The following is a 19,158-nucleotide window of genomic DNA, read 5'->3' on the forward strand; positions in this document are numbered from 1 at the left end:
TAAGCATAATTGAATAGGCTTCTAGTTAAATGCTACAATTGCTCAGAACATAGAGGGGTCGGTATAGAGAAGATTCATGTGAATAACTCAGAGCACAGCAGTGTGAGGACACACCCCTTTCACAGTTCTGCTGCTACTAACTACACACAAGGAATGATTACACATCTCTCCAGGGACAATATATAACACTGCCTGCAGACCACTGGAGCACACTAGTGTAAGGAACCTCCCGCCCATTTCCCTCAGTACAGTACTGGAATTTAAATCCACATTTCACAGTGCTGCTTCTACTAACTACACACAAGGAATGATTACACATCTCTCCAGGGACAATATCTAACAGTGTCTGCAGAGCACTAAGAGCACAGCAGTGGAAGGAACCTCCCACCCATTTCCCCCAGTACAGTACTGGAGTTTATATCCATGTTTCACAGTTCTGCTGCTACTAACTACACACAAGCTATGATTACACATCTCTCCAGGGACAATATCTAACACTGTCTGCAGAGCACTAAGAGCACAGCAGTACAAGGACAGCCCTTGCCCATTCCCTTCAGTACAATCCTGGAATTTGTATCCATATATCACAGTCCTGCTGCTACTAACAACACACAAGGTATGATTACACACCTCTCCAGGGAAAAGTGCTTGCCATTGGCTGTTGACTGTATGGTCACCAGTACTGATAGATCCATAGTGTTATCATAGTGATAGTGACCTCTGACCTATGAAGGTGTGACAAGTTTGAAACTAGATAGCAGTGCCCCTATGACAACTCTGACTGTCTAGAGCGCACAAGCCAGAGATATTATTTTGGAGGCGGAGCAGACAGGAGGTGGGACTGTGGGATGATTGACACTTCTGTAGTCCTGGGTCATGGGTCCCCCCCTCCTCAGTGGCTCCGCTGTCCGCCATGCTTTACCCTGCAGCGCTACCCAGAGGAGCCTCAGATGCCCGGATACCACTTGATAGCTTTTATTATAGATTCTTATCCACATAAATGTTAAAGAAACTACAAGAACAGTGATAAATACTTTGAGACCAGAGATTATATTCTTAATTACACGTAATATTAAACTGTAAAATTATTTTCAGGAGGGTCCGGCATTAACCCTTTACAGCAGGCAGAGTAAAATGACATGAGGGTCCATCGCCAGTCATTGTCCAATCCACAGGCGTAGTATCACCATCGTGACCGAGGGGGCAGCACTGAGCACAGAGTGCGGCGCTGCTATAGTATACAGTGTCCAGAGGGGGCGCCCTCCCGTGCTGTCCGGGGCGGTTAGTGCAGGTTCTGTGGTCACACATACTTTGGTACCCCTGCAGGGGGGTCTAAGGGGGGGTGAAGTCTCTGCTACTCCTCAGAGTCCTTAGTGTCCGTGATCACTCAGTTGAGTTAAGGAACCGACCTTCCGGTTTCCAGTCTTTGTACAAGTTCGAGGAGGTGATTATCTTACAAAAGGTTTGCAGAAATTCTTACATTGGCTGGAAAAAAGAAAGAAGAAATCAGTTATTTAAGTCACCAGCAGGGGGAGCACAGGAGTCATAGGGCCCCATAGGAACACTTAAAGGGATTGTCCACTTTCAGCAAATTATTAAAATTGTTTGTGTAATCAAAAGTTCTACAATTTTTCAGTATACAGGCGGTCCCCTACTTAAGGACACCTGACTTACAGACGACCCCTAGTTACAGAGGGACCCCTCTGCCCCCTGTGACCTCTGGTGAAGCTCTCTGGATGTTACTATAGTCTCAGACTGCAATGATCAGCTGTAAGGTGTCTGTAATGAAGCTTTATGGATAATCCTTGGTCCCATTACAGCAAAAATTTAGAAACTTTTTCTAGAACTACAATTATAAAATATACAGTTTCGACTTACATACAAATTCAACTTAAGAACAAACCTATGGACCCTATCTTGTACGTAACCTAGGGACTGCCTGTACTTTCTGTATCACTTCCTTTCAGTTTTCAAGATCTCTGCTTGTTGTCTGGCTATAGAAATCTACTGTTTATTTCCTGTGGATAAACACTGGTCGTGGTCATTTGAAGTCACACAGGTGCACATCTCGTTATACTACCTGGTCATGTTATGTTGCACAGGTGTACGGCATGTGTACAAGCTGTGCACCTGTGTGAGATCACATGGCCAGGGATATAACGAAGTGTGCACCTGTGTGACATCACATGACCAGGGATATAACGAGCCGTGCACCTGTGTGACATCACATGACCAGGGATATAACAAGCCGTGCACCTGTGTGACATCACATGACCAGGGATATAACGAGCCGTGCACCTGTGTGACATCACATGACCTGGGATATAATGAGCCGTGCACCTGTGTGACATCACATGACCAGGGATATAATGAGCCGTGCACCTGTGTGACATCACATGACCAGGGATATAATGAGCCGTGCACCTGTGTGACATCACATGACCTGGGATATAATGAGCCGTGCACCTGTGTGACATCACATGACCAGGGATATAATGAGCCGTGCACCTGTGTGACATCACATGACCAGGGATATAATGAGCCGTGCACCTGTGTGACATCACATGACCAGGGATATAACGAGCCGTGCACCTGTGTGACATCACATGACCTGGGATATAATGAGCCGTGCACCTGTGTGACATCACATGACCAGGGATATAATGAGCCGTGCACCTGTGTGACATCACATGACTGGGGATATAACAAGAAATATATGTATATTGTACTAAACCATATGGAAACTGGTCGTGGTCATTTGAAGTCACACAGGTGCACATCTCGTTATACTACCTGGTCATGTTATGTTGCACAGGTGTACGGCATGTGTACAAGCTGTGCACCTGTGTGAGATCACATGGCCAGGGATATAACGAAGTGTGCACCTGTGTGACATCACATGACCAGGGATATAACGAGCCGTGAACCTGTGTGACATCACATGACCAGGGATATAACCAGCTGTGCACCAGTGTGACATCACTTGACCAGGGTATAACGAGCTGTGCACCTGTGTGACATCACATGACCAGGGATATAACGAGCCGTGCACCTGTGTGACATCACATGACCAGGGATATAACAAGCCGTGCACCTGTGTGACATCACATGACCAGGGATATAACGAGCCGTGCACCTGTGTGACATCACATGACCAGGGATATAACGAGCCGTGCACCTGTGTGACATCACATGACCTGGGATATAATGAGCCGTGCACCTGTGTGACATCACATGACCAGGGATATAATGAGCCGTGCACCTGTGTGACATCACATGACTGGGGATATAACAAGAAATATATGTATATTGTACTAAACCATATAAAACAGTAGAAACCTGTCTGCAGTGAGCTCCCCCTAGTGGTAATGCCGTTGTAGAGAAAGCAGAAGGTTCTATGAAATAACTGCACCTCAGTGTCCTCATGTCTCCAGAACCTCCTCTTACCTTTTAGCTTTTGCTCAGGTGAGTCCCGATTTTCTCTTTCCTTATTAAGCTGGCGGCATAGGGGATCTGCAAGGAGAGAAATACATTGTGAGTGGGCGGAGCCATAACTATCACTTCATCTTAAAGGGTTTTTCCATTATTATCACCTATAGCCTGCACACTCTAGATTCATCCTCTGTGAGTGTTGACATCCCAGAATATCCCTTTAACAATTTGTACAAGTGATATGATGGAAATAAAGTTTTATTGTAAATCTGTTTTTTCTCATCAATATTTAGAGGGACTCTGCTTGCAGTCAGTGAATGGGAACAGAATTTACATTCAGAAACTGATATGTTCTTAGATGAATTACTGTTCACAGCTGAGGGTTTGTTACAGTTATATTTTTTCAGCTCAGTTAGGCTACAATGTATCAGTTTGTACAATGTAGCAGTCTACAATCCAGTGTGTTTATCTTCCAGTCTAGCGTAGTCTAAGGCGCAGTTCACACTACCGTTCCTTCCCTCCATTAAAAAAAAGTAAAGAACTGAGGTTTAATGTAACAATCAATTTTTCCGTCCAAAAAGACGCATGGATATGGACACTTGCCTAAATGGAACATAAGGGATGACATCAAATTTACATTGATCAGACCCATAGGAATCAATGGGTCATTGTGCCATCCCGAAAAAAAAAAAAGGATCGCATACAGATCTCAAAACCGCTTGTCTGAATGAGCCCCATAGTGACAAGAAAAACTCCTATAACAGCCAATAATAAAATGAACACCAGGTGGCGCTGCAGGTTCGTGACTTAGATGGAAATGAATTGGCTGCATCTGATTGACACCGTAAATGCGCAATATTGTTACATTGTATAACGGAAAGTAACTGCGGGTTGGGCAATCCACATGTAAGGGTTAATGAATGTGGAAATACCTTTATTACATATTCTAAAAGTTAAAGAATTCAAAGACTTGATCATCTTAAAATGTGTCACATGGTGCAATTTTTGGCACTTTTTCCTCGCCCCTTTAGGTGAGACCACGCACCCGTTTCATCACAAACATTTCTAAAAAGTGTCTGAAATACGTGGCATCAAGGAACATTAGGCAATTATCAGAGCACTAGAATTTTGGCAAGTTTTTCATGAAATATTTTTTTTTTCAATTTACAAAATTTTAAAAACGTACAAAATTGTCCAAAACGAAGACAGACGGCTTAAAATAGCGCTGCATTTATCAGGGTCACGCTGCTTTAAATAGGCAAGAAGATTAGAAAACCGGAAGATTTGAGCCCTGCCCTCTAGTGGCAAATGTATGAACTGCTAGGAATTAGAATTGAAGATATTGGGGGTCATTTATCTTATTTCCCACCTTCTCTGCGCTCTTTTTGCGGCTTTTGTGAGTCTATTTTTTTGCATCTCATTTGTCTTTGTAGTTTTGGATCTTTGTCAAATGCAGTTTATTTTTTAGCCTTATTAGGCGCAAATTTTTAAAAAGTCGCACTTTTGTTGCGCAGTTCACACCATTGCTTTTCCTAAGCACAGTCAGGACTAGCGCATTATTACAATTTTTAGGTGCAAATCAGTAATAAATCCGGTGCATACATCTGGAAGCAGGACGCAAAAAATTGCGCAAATACCCCAATGCGCTCAAAAAGTCACTAAAATAACAAAAACTCTGCATCAGACTAAGATAAATGACCCCCATTTTATGCATCAAAGGAAACCTTTATTGGTAAATATGAGCGAATAAGAGCTTAATTTTCTGGCATCAAATAAAAAACTAATTTTTACAATTCCCTAAAAAAGGTCTCATTTTCTATTGTTAATTTTACACACATTTTGTAAAAAAGATCTGCTTAATTTAAAAAAAATGTTGTTTACAAAATGTGACAGTTGACGCAATGTTAACACACACGTTAAAAGTCGTGTAAACGGTTGCGTTGTGTAATGAATCAGGCAGATCTCTCTTCAGCGGTTGCATTGCAGTTTGATGCTTATGCGTTAAACCCCGCGTGTGCCTGCCCCCTGCATTGGGGTGGGGACTCACATTGGGGGTTTTTTTCACACCAGTGAGTTTTCAGTGAACCCATTTTGGCTTATGGACACATACAGATTGGTTTTCGCTTCCTGGCTTCAGTGATTTGTCACTGATATCTTACTGACCCATTCTTCTCAATGGGCGTTTTCACACCTCAGTATTTTTTCACTGATCAGTGTCAGCGTAGAACCTGTTCTTTTTGTGTTTATTGACAACATTGGATCAGTGGATAAAAACTGACGTGTGAAAAATCCCATTGTAAAAAGAATGGGTCAGTAAGGTAAGGAATGGAGGAGAACGTATCACTCGTGTGCGGTTACTTACAATCTGTAGTTGCTGGACCATCTCCTCTCTGTACGCCAGCTCTCTCTTCATCTGGTCATGGAAGTTATCTGGGAAGGAATGTAGAGAATCCACGTTACTACAATGTAGCGATATACATAGACTATCGCCATTCAACATGGCTCCTCCTCCTCCAGGGCATCAAATGAAGCCAATCAAATACTGAAATGATAAATGTCTTTGTATCTATGAAAGTCATAAAGTCCTAGCAATATAAAACTGCAGAGTACAGATAATGGCGCCATATAGTGCCTATAGGATGTGTTATACCGACCTATAGTGCCTATACATCCATATATAGCCATATCCATTTATAAATAGTACCCATAATATATTATAGTACCCATAGGGGTCATACCGTCTTCGTATTAATAGTACCGTATAATGCTCATATAATATTTTCATACTGAGTAGTGATACATAGTACCAATAGGTGTCAGAACCGTCCTCATATAAATGATTCCACGTATTGGCAATATAATGTGTTATACAGTCCATATACAATTGGTGTCATATATTTGTGTTATACCAGCCTATAGTGCCCATATGATGTGTTATACCGGCCTATAGTGCCCCTATGATGTGTTATACCGGCCTATAGTGCCCCTATGAATACCGTTATACCATCCTCATTTAAATAATGCCATACAGTTCCTATTTTCATATGACCATGCACTAAGCTCTATAAATAGCGCCGTATAGTGGATCCATGATGAGTTATACTGCCCATATATAAAGGGTGCCACATAGTACCCTATATGATGTGTTATACCAAGTATTGTGCTCATATATTATGTTACACCATCCTAATATTAATGGCGCCATATAGTGCCCACATGTTGTATTATACCGCCCTCATATCAGCCATATAGTGCCCATATGGTGTGTTATACCGCCCTCATATCAGCCATATAGTGCCCATTTGGTGTGTTATACCGCCCTCATATCAGCCATATAGTGCCCATATGGTGTGTTATACCGCCCTCATATCAGCCATATAGTGCCCACATGTTGTATTATACCGCCCTCATATCAGCCATATAGTGCCCACATGTTGTGTTATACCGCCCTCATATCAGCCATATAGTGCCCATATGGTGTGTTATACCGCCCTCATATCAGCCATATAGTGCCCACATGTTGTGTTATACCGCTCTCATATCAGCCATATAGTGCCCATATGGGAAGCGTTATACCATCCTCATATCAGCCATATAGTGCCCATATGCTGTGTTATACCGCCCTCATATCAGCCATATAGTGCCCATATGGGAAGCGTTATACCGTCCTCATATGAATAATGACATATAGCGCCTATTTTCATAGTAGGAGACACTAAGCTATATGAATAGTGCCATAATGTACACATGGAAGACTATGAATAATATAGAGAATCCTGAAGAAATGGGCCACTGAAAACTCTCATTTGCTGATGCCACCCCATAGTTGGCACACTATGCCATGAAAAGCAGGAGTGTCATGGGAGGAGGCAGGTTCTAGGGAGCTGTGGTGTGATGTAGGGTTGTGCTGGGTCTGTTCCTATGGACTTGTGACGGGTAGTAAATCCTCAGGACACAAGTTATCAGAGAAGCTCCAGTTTCTGGGAGAGTTTATCATGGTTGGCCCAGAGCGGGGGCACCTGGAGGGTTTATCATGGTTGGCCCAGAGTGAGGGCTCCTGGAGGTTTTATCATGGTTGGCCCAGAACGGGGTCTCCTGGAGGGTTTATCATGGTTGGCCCAGAACGGGGTCTCCTGGAGGGTTTATCATAGTTGGCCCAGAGCGGCGGCTCCGGGAGGGTTTATCATGGTTGGCCCAGAGCGGGGGCTCCGGGAGAGTTTATCATTGTTGGCCCAGAGCGGGGGCTCCGGGAGGGTTTATCATTGTTGGCCCAGAGCGGGTTCTCCTGGAGGGTTTACTATGGTTGGCCCAGAGAGGGTTCTCCTGGAGGGTTTATTATGGTTGGCCCAGAGCGGGGGCTCCGGGAGAGTTTATCATGGTTGGCCCAGAGCGGGGGCACCTGGAGGGTTTATCATGGTTGGCCCAGAGTGAGGGCTCCTGGAGGTTTTATCATGGTTGGCCCAGAACGGGGTCTCCTGGAGGGTTTATCATGGTTGACCCAGAGCGGGGGCTCCGGGAGGGTTTATCATGATTGGCCCAGAGCGGGGACTCCGGGAGGGTTTATCATGGTTGGCCCAGAGCGGGGGCTCCGGGAGAGTTTATCATTGTTGGCCCAGAGCGGGGGCTCCGGGAGGGTTTATCATGGTTGCCCCAGAGCGGGTTCTCCTGGAGGGTTTACTATGGTTGGCCCAGAGCGGGTTCTCCTGGAGGGTTTATTATGGTTGGCCCAGAGCAGGGGCTCCGGGAGAGTTTATCATGGTTGGCCCAGAGCGGGGGCACCTGGAGGGTTTATCATGGTTGGCCCAGAGTGAGGGCTCCTGGAGGTTTTATCATGGTTGGCCCAGAACGGGGTCTCCTGGAGGGTTTATCATGGTTGACCCAGAGCGGGGGCTCCGGGAGGGTTTATCATGATTGGCCCAGAGCGGGGACTCCGGGAGGGTTTATCATGGTTGGCCCAGAGCGGGGGCTCCGGGAGGGTTTATCATGGTTGGCCCAGAGTGGAGGCTCCTGGAGGGTTTATCATGGTTGGCCCAGAGCTCCAGGTAATGGAGGGAACATGTAAGAGATCCCATTAAACAGCCGCCTCTCATCATCTTACCAGGAAAAACAGGAAGACAAACGTCTGGAAGAGGAGGAGGAGGAGGGTCTCATGGGAGGATGATATATATATAACATATAAGATATAGGTCCTGATGGAGAAGCCTTTCAATCACTTAATCAGGCTCTGAAAGGACTTAACCACTTGTGTGCTGTCCTGTCATACATCTAAGATGTGAGGACCCCCCTGGAGCCCCCCACCATGCTCATAGTCCCTTGTATTTGTGCCCCTCTGTAGTCATTTCATAGAGGAACGGCCATTACTTAAAATTATTCTGGAGATTTCAGTTATGGAAATATCTATGAAGATAAGTGTAAGGCTGGATAATGGGCCGGGGGTTTCTCACCCTCACATCCACCCTCCTCCTCCTCTTTTACCGGAATGTTCTACAGCACATCCCCTTTTAAACAGACCCCTTTAAATAAGTAATAACTCCACTTAACCGTCCATGCGAGGGAAGTCTACAGGGACCCATCGTACTGACGTCTATTTATCATCTCCTTCTCACCTATCTATCTATCTATCTATCTCATATCTATCTATCTATCTATCTATCTATCTATCTATCTATCTATCTATCTATCTCATATCTATCTATCTCCTATCTATCTATCTATCTCCTATCTATCTATCTATCTCCTATCTATCTATCTATCTATCTATCTATCTATCTATCTATCTCCTATCTATCTATCTCCTATCTATCTATCTATCTATCTATCTATCTATCTCCTATCTATCTATCTATCTATCTATCTATCTATCTATCTATCGATCTATCTCCTATCTATCTATCTATCTATCTATCTATCTATCTCCTATCTATCTATCTATCTATCTATCTATCTATCTATCTCATATCTATCTATCTATCTATCTATCTATCTATCTATCTATCATCTATCTATCCATCTCATATCTATCTATCTATCTATCCATCTCATATCTATCTATCTATCTATCTATCTATCTATCTATCTATCTATCTATCTATCTATAATCTATCTCATATCTATCTATCTATCTATCTATCTATCTCCTATCTATCTATCTCCTATCTATCTCATATCTATCTATCTATCTATCTATCTATCTCATATCTATCTCATATCTATCTCCTATCTATCTATCTATCTCCTATCTATCTATCTATCTCCTATCTATCTATCTATCTATCTATCTATCTATCTCCTATCTATCTATCTATCTATCTATCTCATATCTACCATCTATCTATATATCTATCTATCTATCTATCTATGTATCTATCTTAAAGGAAACCTACCACCAGGATGAAGGATTGTAAACCCAGCACACTTGCATGCTCGCTAGTTTCCCCTCTGGTGGGATTTGCTCTTTTTTAACTTCTTATGTCTTTGCTATTTCAAAATTATGCAAATGATCCGGAGGGGCTCTGGGCTCCATAAGTGTTAATTGAGCCTGGGGCCCCTCAGACGCATTTGCACGATTTTTAAAGCCTTTTGTTTTGTAAAAAACAGGGCACAAGAAGATAAAATAAGAGCAATTCCTGCCAGAGAGAGCACACACCAGGATGTCAGTGCTTGGTTTACTATTCTTCATCCTGGTGGTAGATTTCCTTTTTATATGAGTTTACACAGTTTACACCTACCCTGTGAAAATCTCATAAAACGTACCAATCATGTACATGACTTTTGTGACACAGGAACGCAGCAGGAGGCACTTGTGGACTTCCCCCCCTCCTCCATCTCCTGCAGACAGATATGACTACTGAGGCGGCTCATCTCCTCTTATACTGTATAATGTTTCCTAATTATGTTTCAACTTTCTCATTCAAAATCTTTACTTAGGGCAAATATAAAGAAATAATAATAATTAAAAAAAAAGATAAAAATAAAAACAAAATAAAAACACAATAGTAATAACTTGAAGTATTACAATGATCAAAATTACAATATACTATTCAGAATATGATAAAAAAAAAACGGAAAAATAAATAAATATATATATAAATAAAATTAAAAATTTTTTTAAAAAATATTAAAAATTAGCATAGACTTTGGAAATAATTGACACTTACTGAAAACCGGAAAGGACGGCGTCCCCTTTAACACTTGGAATTCTTGTTCCAATCTCCGTCTCAGATCGATTTGCTCGAATAAAACTTTTTGAAGTTCTTCTGGGTAAAAAAAAAAAAAAAAGAGAACAAAAAAAGTTATTTTCCAATTGACGTTCATTAAAAGAAAGAAAAAATAAAAATAGATGAAAAAATTCTTGAGTCGGGGGGGGGGGGGGAGATCTGAAAGCCATGAATATAAATCAATGCGATATATTATTATAAAGTCCTCCCACCCGTGTCAGGTATTGATTGATACTCGTGCATTAATCTCAATTATATCCGCGCAGCCGCTATATATTATTCATACGTCGCTTGTCAGGAGTAAAATATGGCCCATAAGCCGGTTACCTGCCTAACTGTGCCGCTAACCCTTTCAGTGGGACGAGGCGCCTCCCTATGACGGATGAGATTCCGGCCTCGGGCAAGGAAGGAGTTAATGTCAGTAGTTAAAAGGGGGGCCGTGTCCCTGCCGTAATGATGGGGGGGGGGGGGGGGATAATGGAGTCTAATGTGTTCACCCTGTAAGAGATCACATCTGGCCGCTCCACGACTAGAGCCGTGACCTTGTGCGTCCTTTAAATGCAGAGTCCAAAAAATTGCATCTTTCAGGGACTTTCTGGGAAAGCTGGGTGACAAGCAATATTGCAAAGGCTGTCACCCAGCTTTCCCAGACTCCTATATGACTGAGTACATCCACCAGTCCGGGTCCTGCAGCCCATCCCTGGTGGCCTTAGACAGCTCCTTGGTCTGGCCCTTGGTGGAGAAGTTGGTGTGGGATTGAGTGTGTAGACAGGTGTCTGTTATACAGGTGCAATTAATACAGGGAATGAGTGCAGAGTAGGAGGAGCTACAGATAATTAGTGCAGAGTAGGAGAATCTACAGGTAATGAGTACGGAGTAGTAGGAGTTACAGGTAATGAGAGCAGAGTAGGAGGAGTTACAGGTAATGAGTGCAGAGTAGGCGGAGTTACAGGTAATGAGTGCAGAGTAGGAGGTGCTACAGGTAATGATTGCAGAGTAGGAGGAGCTACATTTAATTGGTGCAAAGTAGGAGGAGCTACAGGTAATGAGTGCAGAGTAGGAAGGGGCTTCAGATAATAAGTGCAGAGAAGTAGTAGCTACAGGTAATGAGTATTGAGTAGGAGGAGCTACAGGTAATGATTGCAGAGTAGGAGGAGCTACATTTAATTGATGCAAAGTAGGAGGAGCTACAGGTAATGAGTGCAGAGTAGGAAGGGGCTTCAGATAATAAGTGCAGAGAAGTAGTAGCTACAGGTAATGAGTACTGAGTAGTAGGAGCTACAGGTAATGAGTGCAGAGTAGGAGGAGCTACAGGTAATGAGTGCAGAGTAGGAGGAGCTACAGGTAATGGGTGCAGAGTAGGAGGAGCTACATTTAATAGGTGCGGAGTAGGAGGAGCTACAGGTAATGAGTGCTGAGTAGTTGGAGCATCTTAATGCCAAACTTACAGGTTTGAGAGAGGCAGAATTCTTACTGATTGGGAGATTATAGACTTATTTAAGTATATAAAATGCAAATTCATCATTTACATATAAATACAATGTGATTTTTTTGGACTTGTCTTTAGATTCTGTCTAAGTAGGGCGACAATGATACGAATGATGTCCTATAGGCAGGACCCACCGGACTAAAAGGCCAACAAGGTCCTTCACCACTAGAGAACCTGGACAGGACCTTGGCATGAGAAGGGAGGCACCAGCTATATTATATACCATATTATATACTATAGTAGGGGGCTATTAGTTTTTCGTTCTGTGTACATCGCTCCTCTGGTGCCATATTGGATGATGTCTTCATCGCCCCTACTTAGAGTAACCCTATAGTAGCCAATGAAAATCCAGACTGCCCACAGAAAGGTAGATTCTCCCCTTCCTATGTTAGACCCTTAATTGTTATAAGCTAATTACCCCTGATTGTTCATATATTAGGAAAATTCTAATAAAAACTTTTGATAAAAAAAAAACTTCCACTGTTATTATCTTGGAAAGGACATGAGAACTCCTTACCCTGCAGAGCCCCCCACAGGAGAGAAGAGGTATTACACTCTGTCCATGTAATCCCTGGAGCCTACCTTTCCCCATGCTGCCCATGTCCTTCTTCAGGGCCTGTGACGCGCCATTGTCCTGACTCGCTTCTCCTGCAGACAAAACGGCAAAGAAAAAAAAAAAATAAGAACAAAAAAAATGTCTTTTTAACGAGTTTGTTGACTTTGGATTTTTTCCATTTATTTTGTATTTTGTTTCTCCCCCCCCCCCCCTCGTCCGCTTTTATGGCAGTCGAGTAATTGCCTTTTTCAAGATTAAAACAGTTTCACGGGTAGAGAAGAGGCGACATAAATTTCACTTTAAGGGCCCATTCAGCGCGGCGCGTTGCCACAGGCGGGGACGGGGTTACGGCTGGCGCTCGTTGGATTAACCACCGTCTCTCGCTTTGTGTCGCTTTTACATGTTTAGTGTTGGCTGTCAGGAAAGATATTGGCATCTGTTAGTGAAGCGGCGGAGGAAGGGGGGGGGCGGGGGGGGGCTCCGACGCGTTTTATGTCTTTACTTGGAATTTTTTATCTTCCGCCTTTTATGCCAAACATTTCAACAAGTTATTAAAGTAAAGACGGAGAAAGATCAGGATTTCACTCGTGACCCCACTGAGAACATGATGCAAAAGTTAATTAAACCCGTTATGGGCGCAGATGTCCCGCTATCTACAAGGTTGGTTTTTAAAGTTTTTTTGTTATTTTGTGGGATTCAACATTAACTTTATGTATCGATAAAAACTGCGGAGACAACAATGCAACGGGAAAGCGGGGAAATTGTAACAACGGTTATAAGGGGCTACAATGTATCGGAGGAAGGGGGGGGTGTTATTAGTTACATAGTAAAGTTATATGTGGGACCTTGGACTGGGGGTGTTGGGGGCAAAACGGCAAAAACTGGCAACATAAAACGGAACAGAGTAAGGACAGAAAGTGAAGAGAATGTAATAATCTATAAAATACATAAAATATTTATTATTATTTATTTACTTAATTTATATACAGGTGGTCCCCTACTTAAGGACACCCGACTTACAGACGACCCCTAGTTACAGACGGACCCCTCTGCCCACTGTGACCTCTGGTGACCTCTCTGGATGTTACTATAGTCCCGGGCTGCTATGATCAGCTGTAAGGTGTCTGTAATGAAGCTTTATTGATAATCCTTGGTGCAATTACAGCAAAAACTTTTGAAACTCCAATTGTCACTGGGGCAAAAAAAAATTTTTTTGCTGGATCTACAATTATAAAATATACAGTTCCGACTTACATACAAATTCAACTTAAGAACAAACCTATGGAACCTATCTTGTACGTAACCCCGGGGACTGCCGGAGTAGGGAAAAGCAGTGAATTAATTAGGATAAAACCTAAAAATAAATGAATATAAAATACAGTAAATAATTTAAAATTTATATGAAATAAAGAAATAAAATCTAATAAATAAATTATAATAATTTAAGGGGATTCGACCAATTTTTTTTACTACTTTTCTCCAAAAAAAATATCACTACTGTTGTCCACAGGTTGTCTGCGGGAATTTCATGGTGTTGAGCTGCAATACCAGGTTCAACCCATGGATAGGGGTGGTGCTATTTCTTAAAAAAAAAAGCAGCCATGTTTTGTGTACTCTGGACAATCCCTTTAAGGGTGCTGTGAGGAACTGAAAAATTGGCCAAAATTTGATAAAATATTCTTAAAACAGTTCCACGGCTGTTTATGGGTTGTTAAGGGTTTTTTTTTTTCGTTGAAGTTAAAGGGGGGTTACTAGTGGGAACTGGTTAGGGGAAAACTTGAAGGTCAGTGGGGTCCAACCTCTGGGACCACCATATAAAGTCCCCTAGAAATGTGTGCATGACCCCCCCCCCCCTCCACTCAAACCCCTATTCTAGTCATTGTTGGGGTCTAAACATTGTTTCCCCCTCATTATTCCAAAGGCTTTGGACAGGGAATATGTTTTTTTCATTGCTAAAAGCGTTTAGTGCATCTAACATGCAATACCACAGATAGCCTGCAGACAGGTGTGGCACTGTACCCCTTTAAATGCAGCCTAATATCCTAAAATATACTGATATGACTAATGACTAATATTGATTGCAGTGTAAGAGCTATTCTCTTTATATAACAATAAATTGAACACCCGATCAAATCATCTGTGCTGACTCCTTAATAATAAAGGTTTTAACGGTCTAGTTTTCTTTTTTTAAATCAGATCGTATTTATTAAATAGCGAGATCACATTTTCCATTTACAACACTAAGAACAAGAACGCAGCATACCCCCCCCCCCTCCTCCCCAAACCCCAGCCCCCCATTCCGCTGTACATTTCTTCAAAAGTACTAAAGGTCTAGTTTTCAAATTTTTTGAAAAAAAAAAAAATCTTACTGCCGGCCACCTCCACTAGGGGGAGCTCACTACATGTGGATTATACAGTTGTCTTGCCTGTAGTTAGCAATGAAGCTTCCTCTAGTGGTGACTGCGGTAGACCATCAAAATCTTCTTATATTTGTTATCCATGGTCTCATCCCTTCCAAAATCAACTTGTAAAAATATGCTAATGAGCCTGAGGCCCATCCATTCTACAGACTCAAAGGTTGTTACACTGTGCAAAAGCACTTCCCCCACCCACTGTGTGGGATTACAGCAGTCAGAAGTGAGGGAGGAAGTGGTGAGGGAGCAGGGAGAGAGGGAGACAGTGTAACAACCTGTGAAATTTAAAGCACAGAGGGGCTATGGTAACACCCCCAGAGGCCTTCAGGCTTATTAGCATATTTTTACAAGTTGATTTTAGTAGTAATGAGGCCCTCCACGCTGTAGCTTCATAGGCTGTTTCTCCTTGGTCCCTCAGTACCTCACCCTGCCTGCTGTAATCTCACACAGTGGGAGGGGGGAAGTGTTCCTTCACAGTGTAACAGCCTTTGAATCTGCAGCACAAAGGGCCTCTGGTGACATTCCCTAGAGCCGTTTTGTCTCACTAGCATAATTGTAAAAATTGATTTTAGAAGAGACCAGGGAAAACAAATATGAAAAAGATAAATATTCTATAGATAGACAGATATAAGATAAATAGATAGATATATTTTCGGGTGGTTGTGTCAAAGAAATTTCTGGGTATGTGGGATAGATAGATAGAAGACAGATATTTATGAGATATATATATATATAAAGATACAAAGAGGTGAGGCAGCACTCGGGAAAAGTTATGAACTCGGGTGCAATTCCCAGGACCTGAACCAAGGTCCATCAAACCATAGAACAGCAAAAAAAGGCAGCACTCCGAGATTTGTGGAAATCAGAAAAACATACTCATTTATTCACACATGTGTCAAGGCTACGTTTCGGCTCCTTGCATCTGGAGCTTGAGAAAGGCTCCAGATGCAAGGAGCCGAAACGTAGCCTTGACACATGTGTGAATAAATGAGTATGTTTTTCTGATTTCCACAAATCTCGGAGTGCTGCCTTTTTTTGCTGTTCTATATATATATATATATTTGGTGCAGTCAGTATATTTGTCTCTAATTTGCGACTTTTTTGGGTGCAAGCAAAAGTCTGGCACTTAGTGGCTCTGAGTCCCTGCGCCATACCTGACATAGTGAGCGGCTGCTATACAGATGTTTGCGAGGCATCTGTCACAATTTTGCACCTAAAAAGTTGCAAAAAATACCCCTGGTCTGAACAGATGCACTTGAAAAAAAAACTGCCCTTTTCATTACTGAAAACAAAGGGTTTCACTTCCCAAATGAAAAATGACCTCGGTGCAACATAAAAAACCCTTCAGCTCAGTTTTAGGCTGCACTCACACACATGTATGGGGGACGTATATACGGCCGATATACATCCCCCATACACTTCTATGGACTCACGGTATCGTACGGGAGCGGTACGGTGCAGCACACGTGCGGCACCGTACCGCTCCGTGGCCTGGGAAAAGATAGGACATGTCCTATCTTTTCCCGTGTTCCGGCGCCGTGGCCCATATGTTCATATGGAGAGGGGTGGGGGTGAGCGGCGCTCACCTCCTCCTCCTCTCCCCGCGTGCTGCCGTGTGCCCGTCATGCTACAGAGCGGCGGGCACCGGCAGTGTGCATGTAGCCTTATAATGTAAAATTTCTCCAGTGACGACTTCATCATTGTCTATGGGATCATCTTTGTGAGTGATTATTGTCTTATTGTACAGATCAGAGAATATTATCAGACTCCATTTACTGTACATTATAATATATATTTTTTCATCTCTGTAACTTTTAGGGGGACATTAATCATAGTGGGGTCTCAGGTTTCGCCTATTTTTGCACCTGGTTTGCTCTTCTTTTTGGCTCCTGATCTATGATGGATCTGGTTCTGCCTTAGTAAATGTGTTTTGGAATTGTCACATGTCCGATTCATTAGCGCCAAATTTGTCTCTAATTTTTACCCTACCCAGTAGATCTCATTCTTGCTGAAATGAGTCTTTTCCTTTGTTATTATAATGTACAGTAAATGGCGTCTGATAATATTCTCAGATCTGTACAATAAGACAATAATCACTCCCAGAGATGATCCCATAGACAATGATGACGTCGTTACTGGGGAAATTTTACATTTTTACAACTGAGCTGAAGGATTTTCCATGTTGCATAAAGGGAATTTATCATTTAGGAAGCGAAAACCTTTGTTTTTAGTAATGAAAAGGGAAGTTTTTTTGATGTGCAGCTGCTCAGAGGAGGGGCATTTTTGAGTCTTTTTTGCGTCTTTTTATGCACAAATTAGTGATAGATCCCGTGCAAACATCTGTATAGGAGGCACTCACTATGTCAGATAAGGGGCAGGGACTCAAAACCACTAAGTGCAGGACTTTGCCGTGCGCCGGAAAATGGCACAAAAAAGCTCCAATTTAAAGAACTGTGCCAGATTATTGCACAAAAAAACGCTAGAAACAGTCTAAAAAACTATGATTAATGTCCCTCACCAGGAGCAAAAATAGGTGAACCTGAGATCAAACTGTTTATGGGATAGATATGAGATAGATAGATATGAGATAGATAGATAGATAGATAGATAGATAGATAGGAGATAGATAGATAGATAGGAGATAGATATGAGATAGATATGAGATAGATAGATAGATAGATAGATAGATAGATAGATAGATAGATATGAGATATAGATAGATATGAGATAGATTGATAGATAGATAGATATGAGATAGATAGATAGATAGATAGATAGATAGGAGATAGATAGATAGATAGATAGATAGATAGATAGATAGATAGATAGATAGGAGATAGATATGAGATAGATATGAGATAGATAGATAGATAGATAGATAGATATGAGATATAGATAGATATGAGATAGATAGGAGATAGATAGATATGAGATAGAATATAGATAGATAAATATGAGATAGATAGATAGATAGATGATAGATATGATATAGATAGATATGAGATAGAATATAAATAGATAGATGATAGATAGATACTTGTTATGAAATGGATAAAAGATATAGATAAGATCCATAATAGATAAATAGAACAATAGATAGAACAGGTGTAAGTTCCATTGTAGACTCACACAGTGACATTTCCTTTCTTCTCCATAGCCCATAGTGTGATTCCTCCCTCCCCCAGTAGCCCCCGGTCGGTGCCCCCTCCTCCAGTAGGTGCACCCCACACATTTTGAGGCTGTCCTGTCCCCCTCTTGCTGCGGCGGAGCGTCTCCCCTCTCTCCTGCCCCTCTCAGCCTCTCTCTCCGCTGCCTGCACTCTCTCTGTCTCATTTGACAGGCAAATTTGCAGACATTGCCTCGGGATAACAACCTCGTTTGACAGTCAATTAACCGTGAATAGTCAAAGCCAAGGCAGTTTGCATTACATAAATGGGAAATTAGATTCCCTGCTCCCAAGAAAGCAAAACCTCTCCTTAAGACACAGCAATAGACAAGTTAGTATCACAAGTTCTAATCACGTCGTCCGTAAAGCCCTCGGAGACGTTTAGCAATCAGTAAAAAGGTGGTTTCATTTAATTTGTATAATGTAATTTTTGTGAATGTATTATACATTTTGTGTAGAGATCATTATCATGTAGATAATATAAATGTCGCCAAAGACGCCATAAAACACCTTTAATGTCTGTCTGACAGATAGAAAAAGCAATAAGCTGTGATCCTTCTTAATAGAAGGTTTCTACGGAACATTTCAATTATTGTCATTCCAGCCTTCCGCACGCCGCCTCATTGTATACGCTTCTAAAACCGCCACCGTGCGGACAACGCAATTAATAATCCGTTCGCTATTAGCGCCATCTTTGATTTTTTTTTTTTTTTTCCGGAATATTCTATGTGGATATCTTTGTATCTTACCTGGTAATTCTCTCCAGAATTCGCCCGCCGACGTGTCCGATTCTGCGACGTAAAAATGCATGTCTTTGCTTTTATCTGCAAGGAGACACAATGGAGATTTAGCTATGGCAGTTTTATTACTTCATTATATGTATA

At 42.1% G+C, this 19,158-nt stretch overlaps 1 protein-coding gene across 3 annotated transcripts in view; it reads right to left on the minus strand.

Moving 5' to 3' along the window:
* Positions 1–979: 979 nt before the first annotated feature.
* The window catches only part of SKOR2 (SKI family transcriptional corepressor 2), a 38,716-nt gene continuing 20,537 nt past the window's right edge, over positions 980–19,158 (minus strand). For 2 of the 3 annotated variants that reach the window (XM_072133063.1, XM_072133074.1), the window contains exons 4-9: positions 19,024–19,098; positions 12,721–12,786; positions 10,590–10,688; positions 5,795–5,862; positions 3,448–3,513; positions 980–1,485 (exon numbers count right to left, since the gene is read on the minus strand). In XM_072133063.1, the coding sequence (XP_071989164.1) occupies positions 3,451–3,513; positions 5,795–5,862; positions 10,590–10,688; positions 12,721–12,786; positions 19,024–19,098 (371 nt within the window). In that variant the 3' untranslated portion in view covers positions 980–1,485; positions 3,448–3,450. The remainder of the gene's footprint in view (positions 1,486–3,447; positions 3,514–5,794; positions 5,863–10,589; positions 10,689–12,720; positions 12,787–19,023; positions 19,099–19,158) is intronic. The other variant, XM_072133070.1, reaches the window with a different exon arrangement.

Source organism: Engystomops pustulosus, chromosome 1 (assembly GCF_040894005.1).
Source record: "Engystomops pustulosus chromosome 1, aEngPut4.maternal, whole genome shotgun sequence".
NCBI lineage: Eukaryota > Metazoa > Chordata > Amphibia > Anura > Leptodactylidae > Engystomops > Engystomops pustulosus.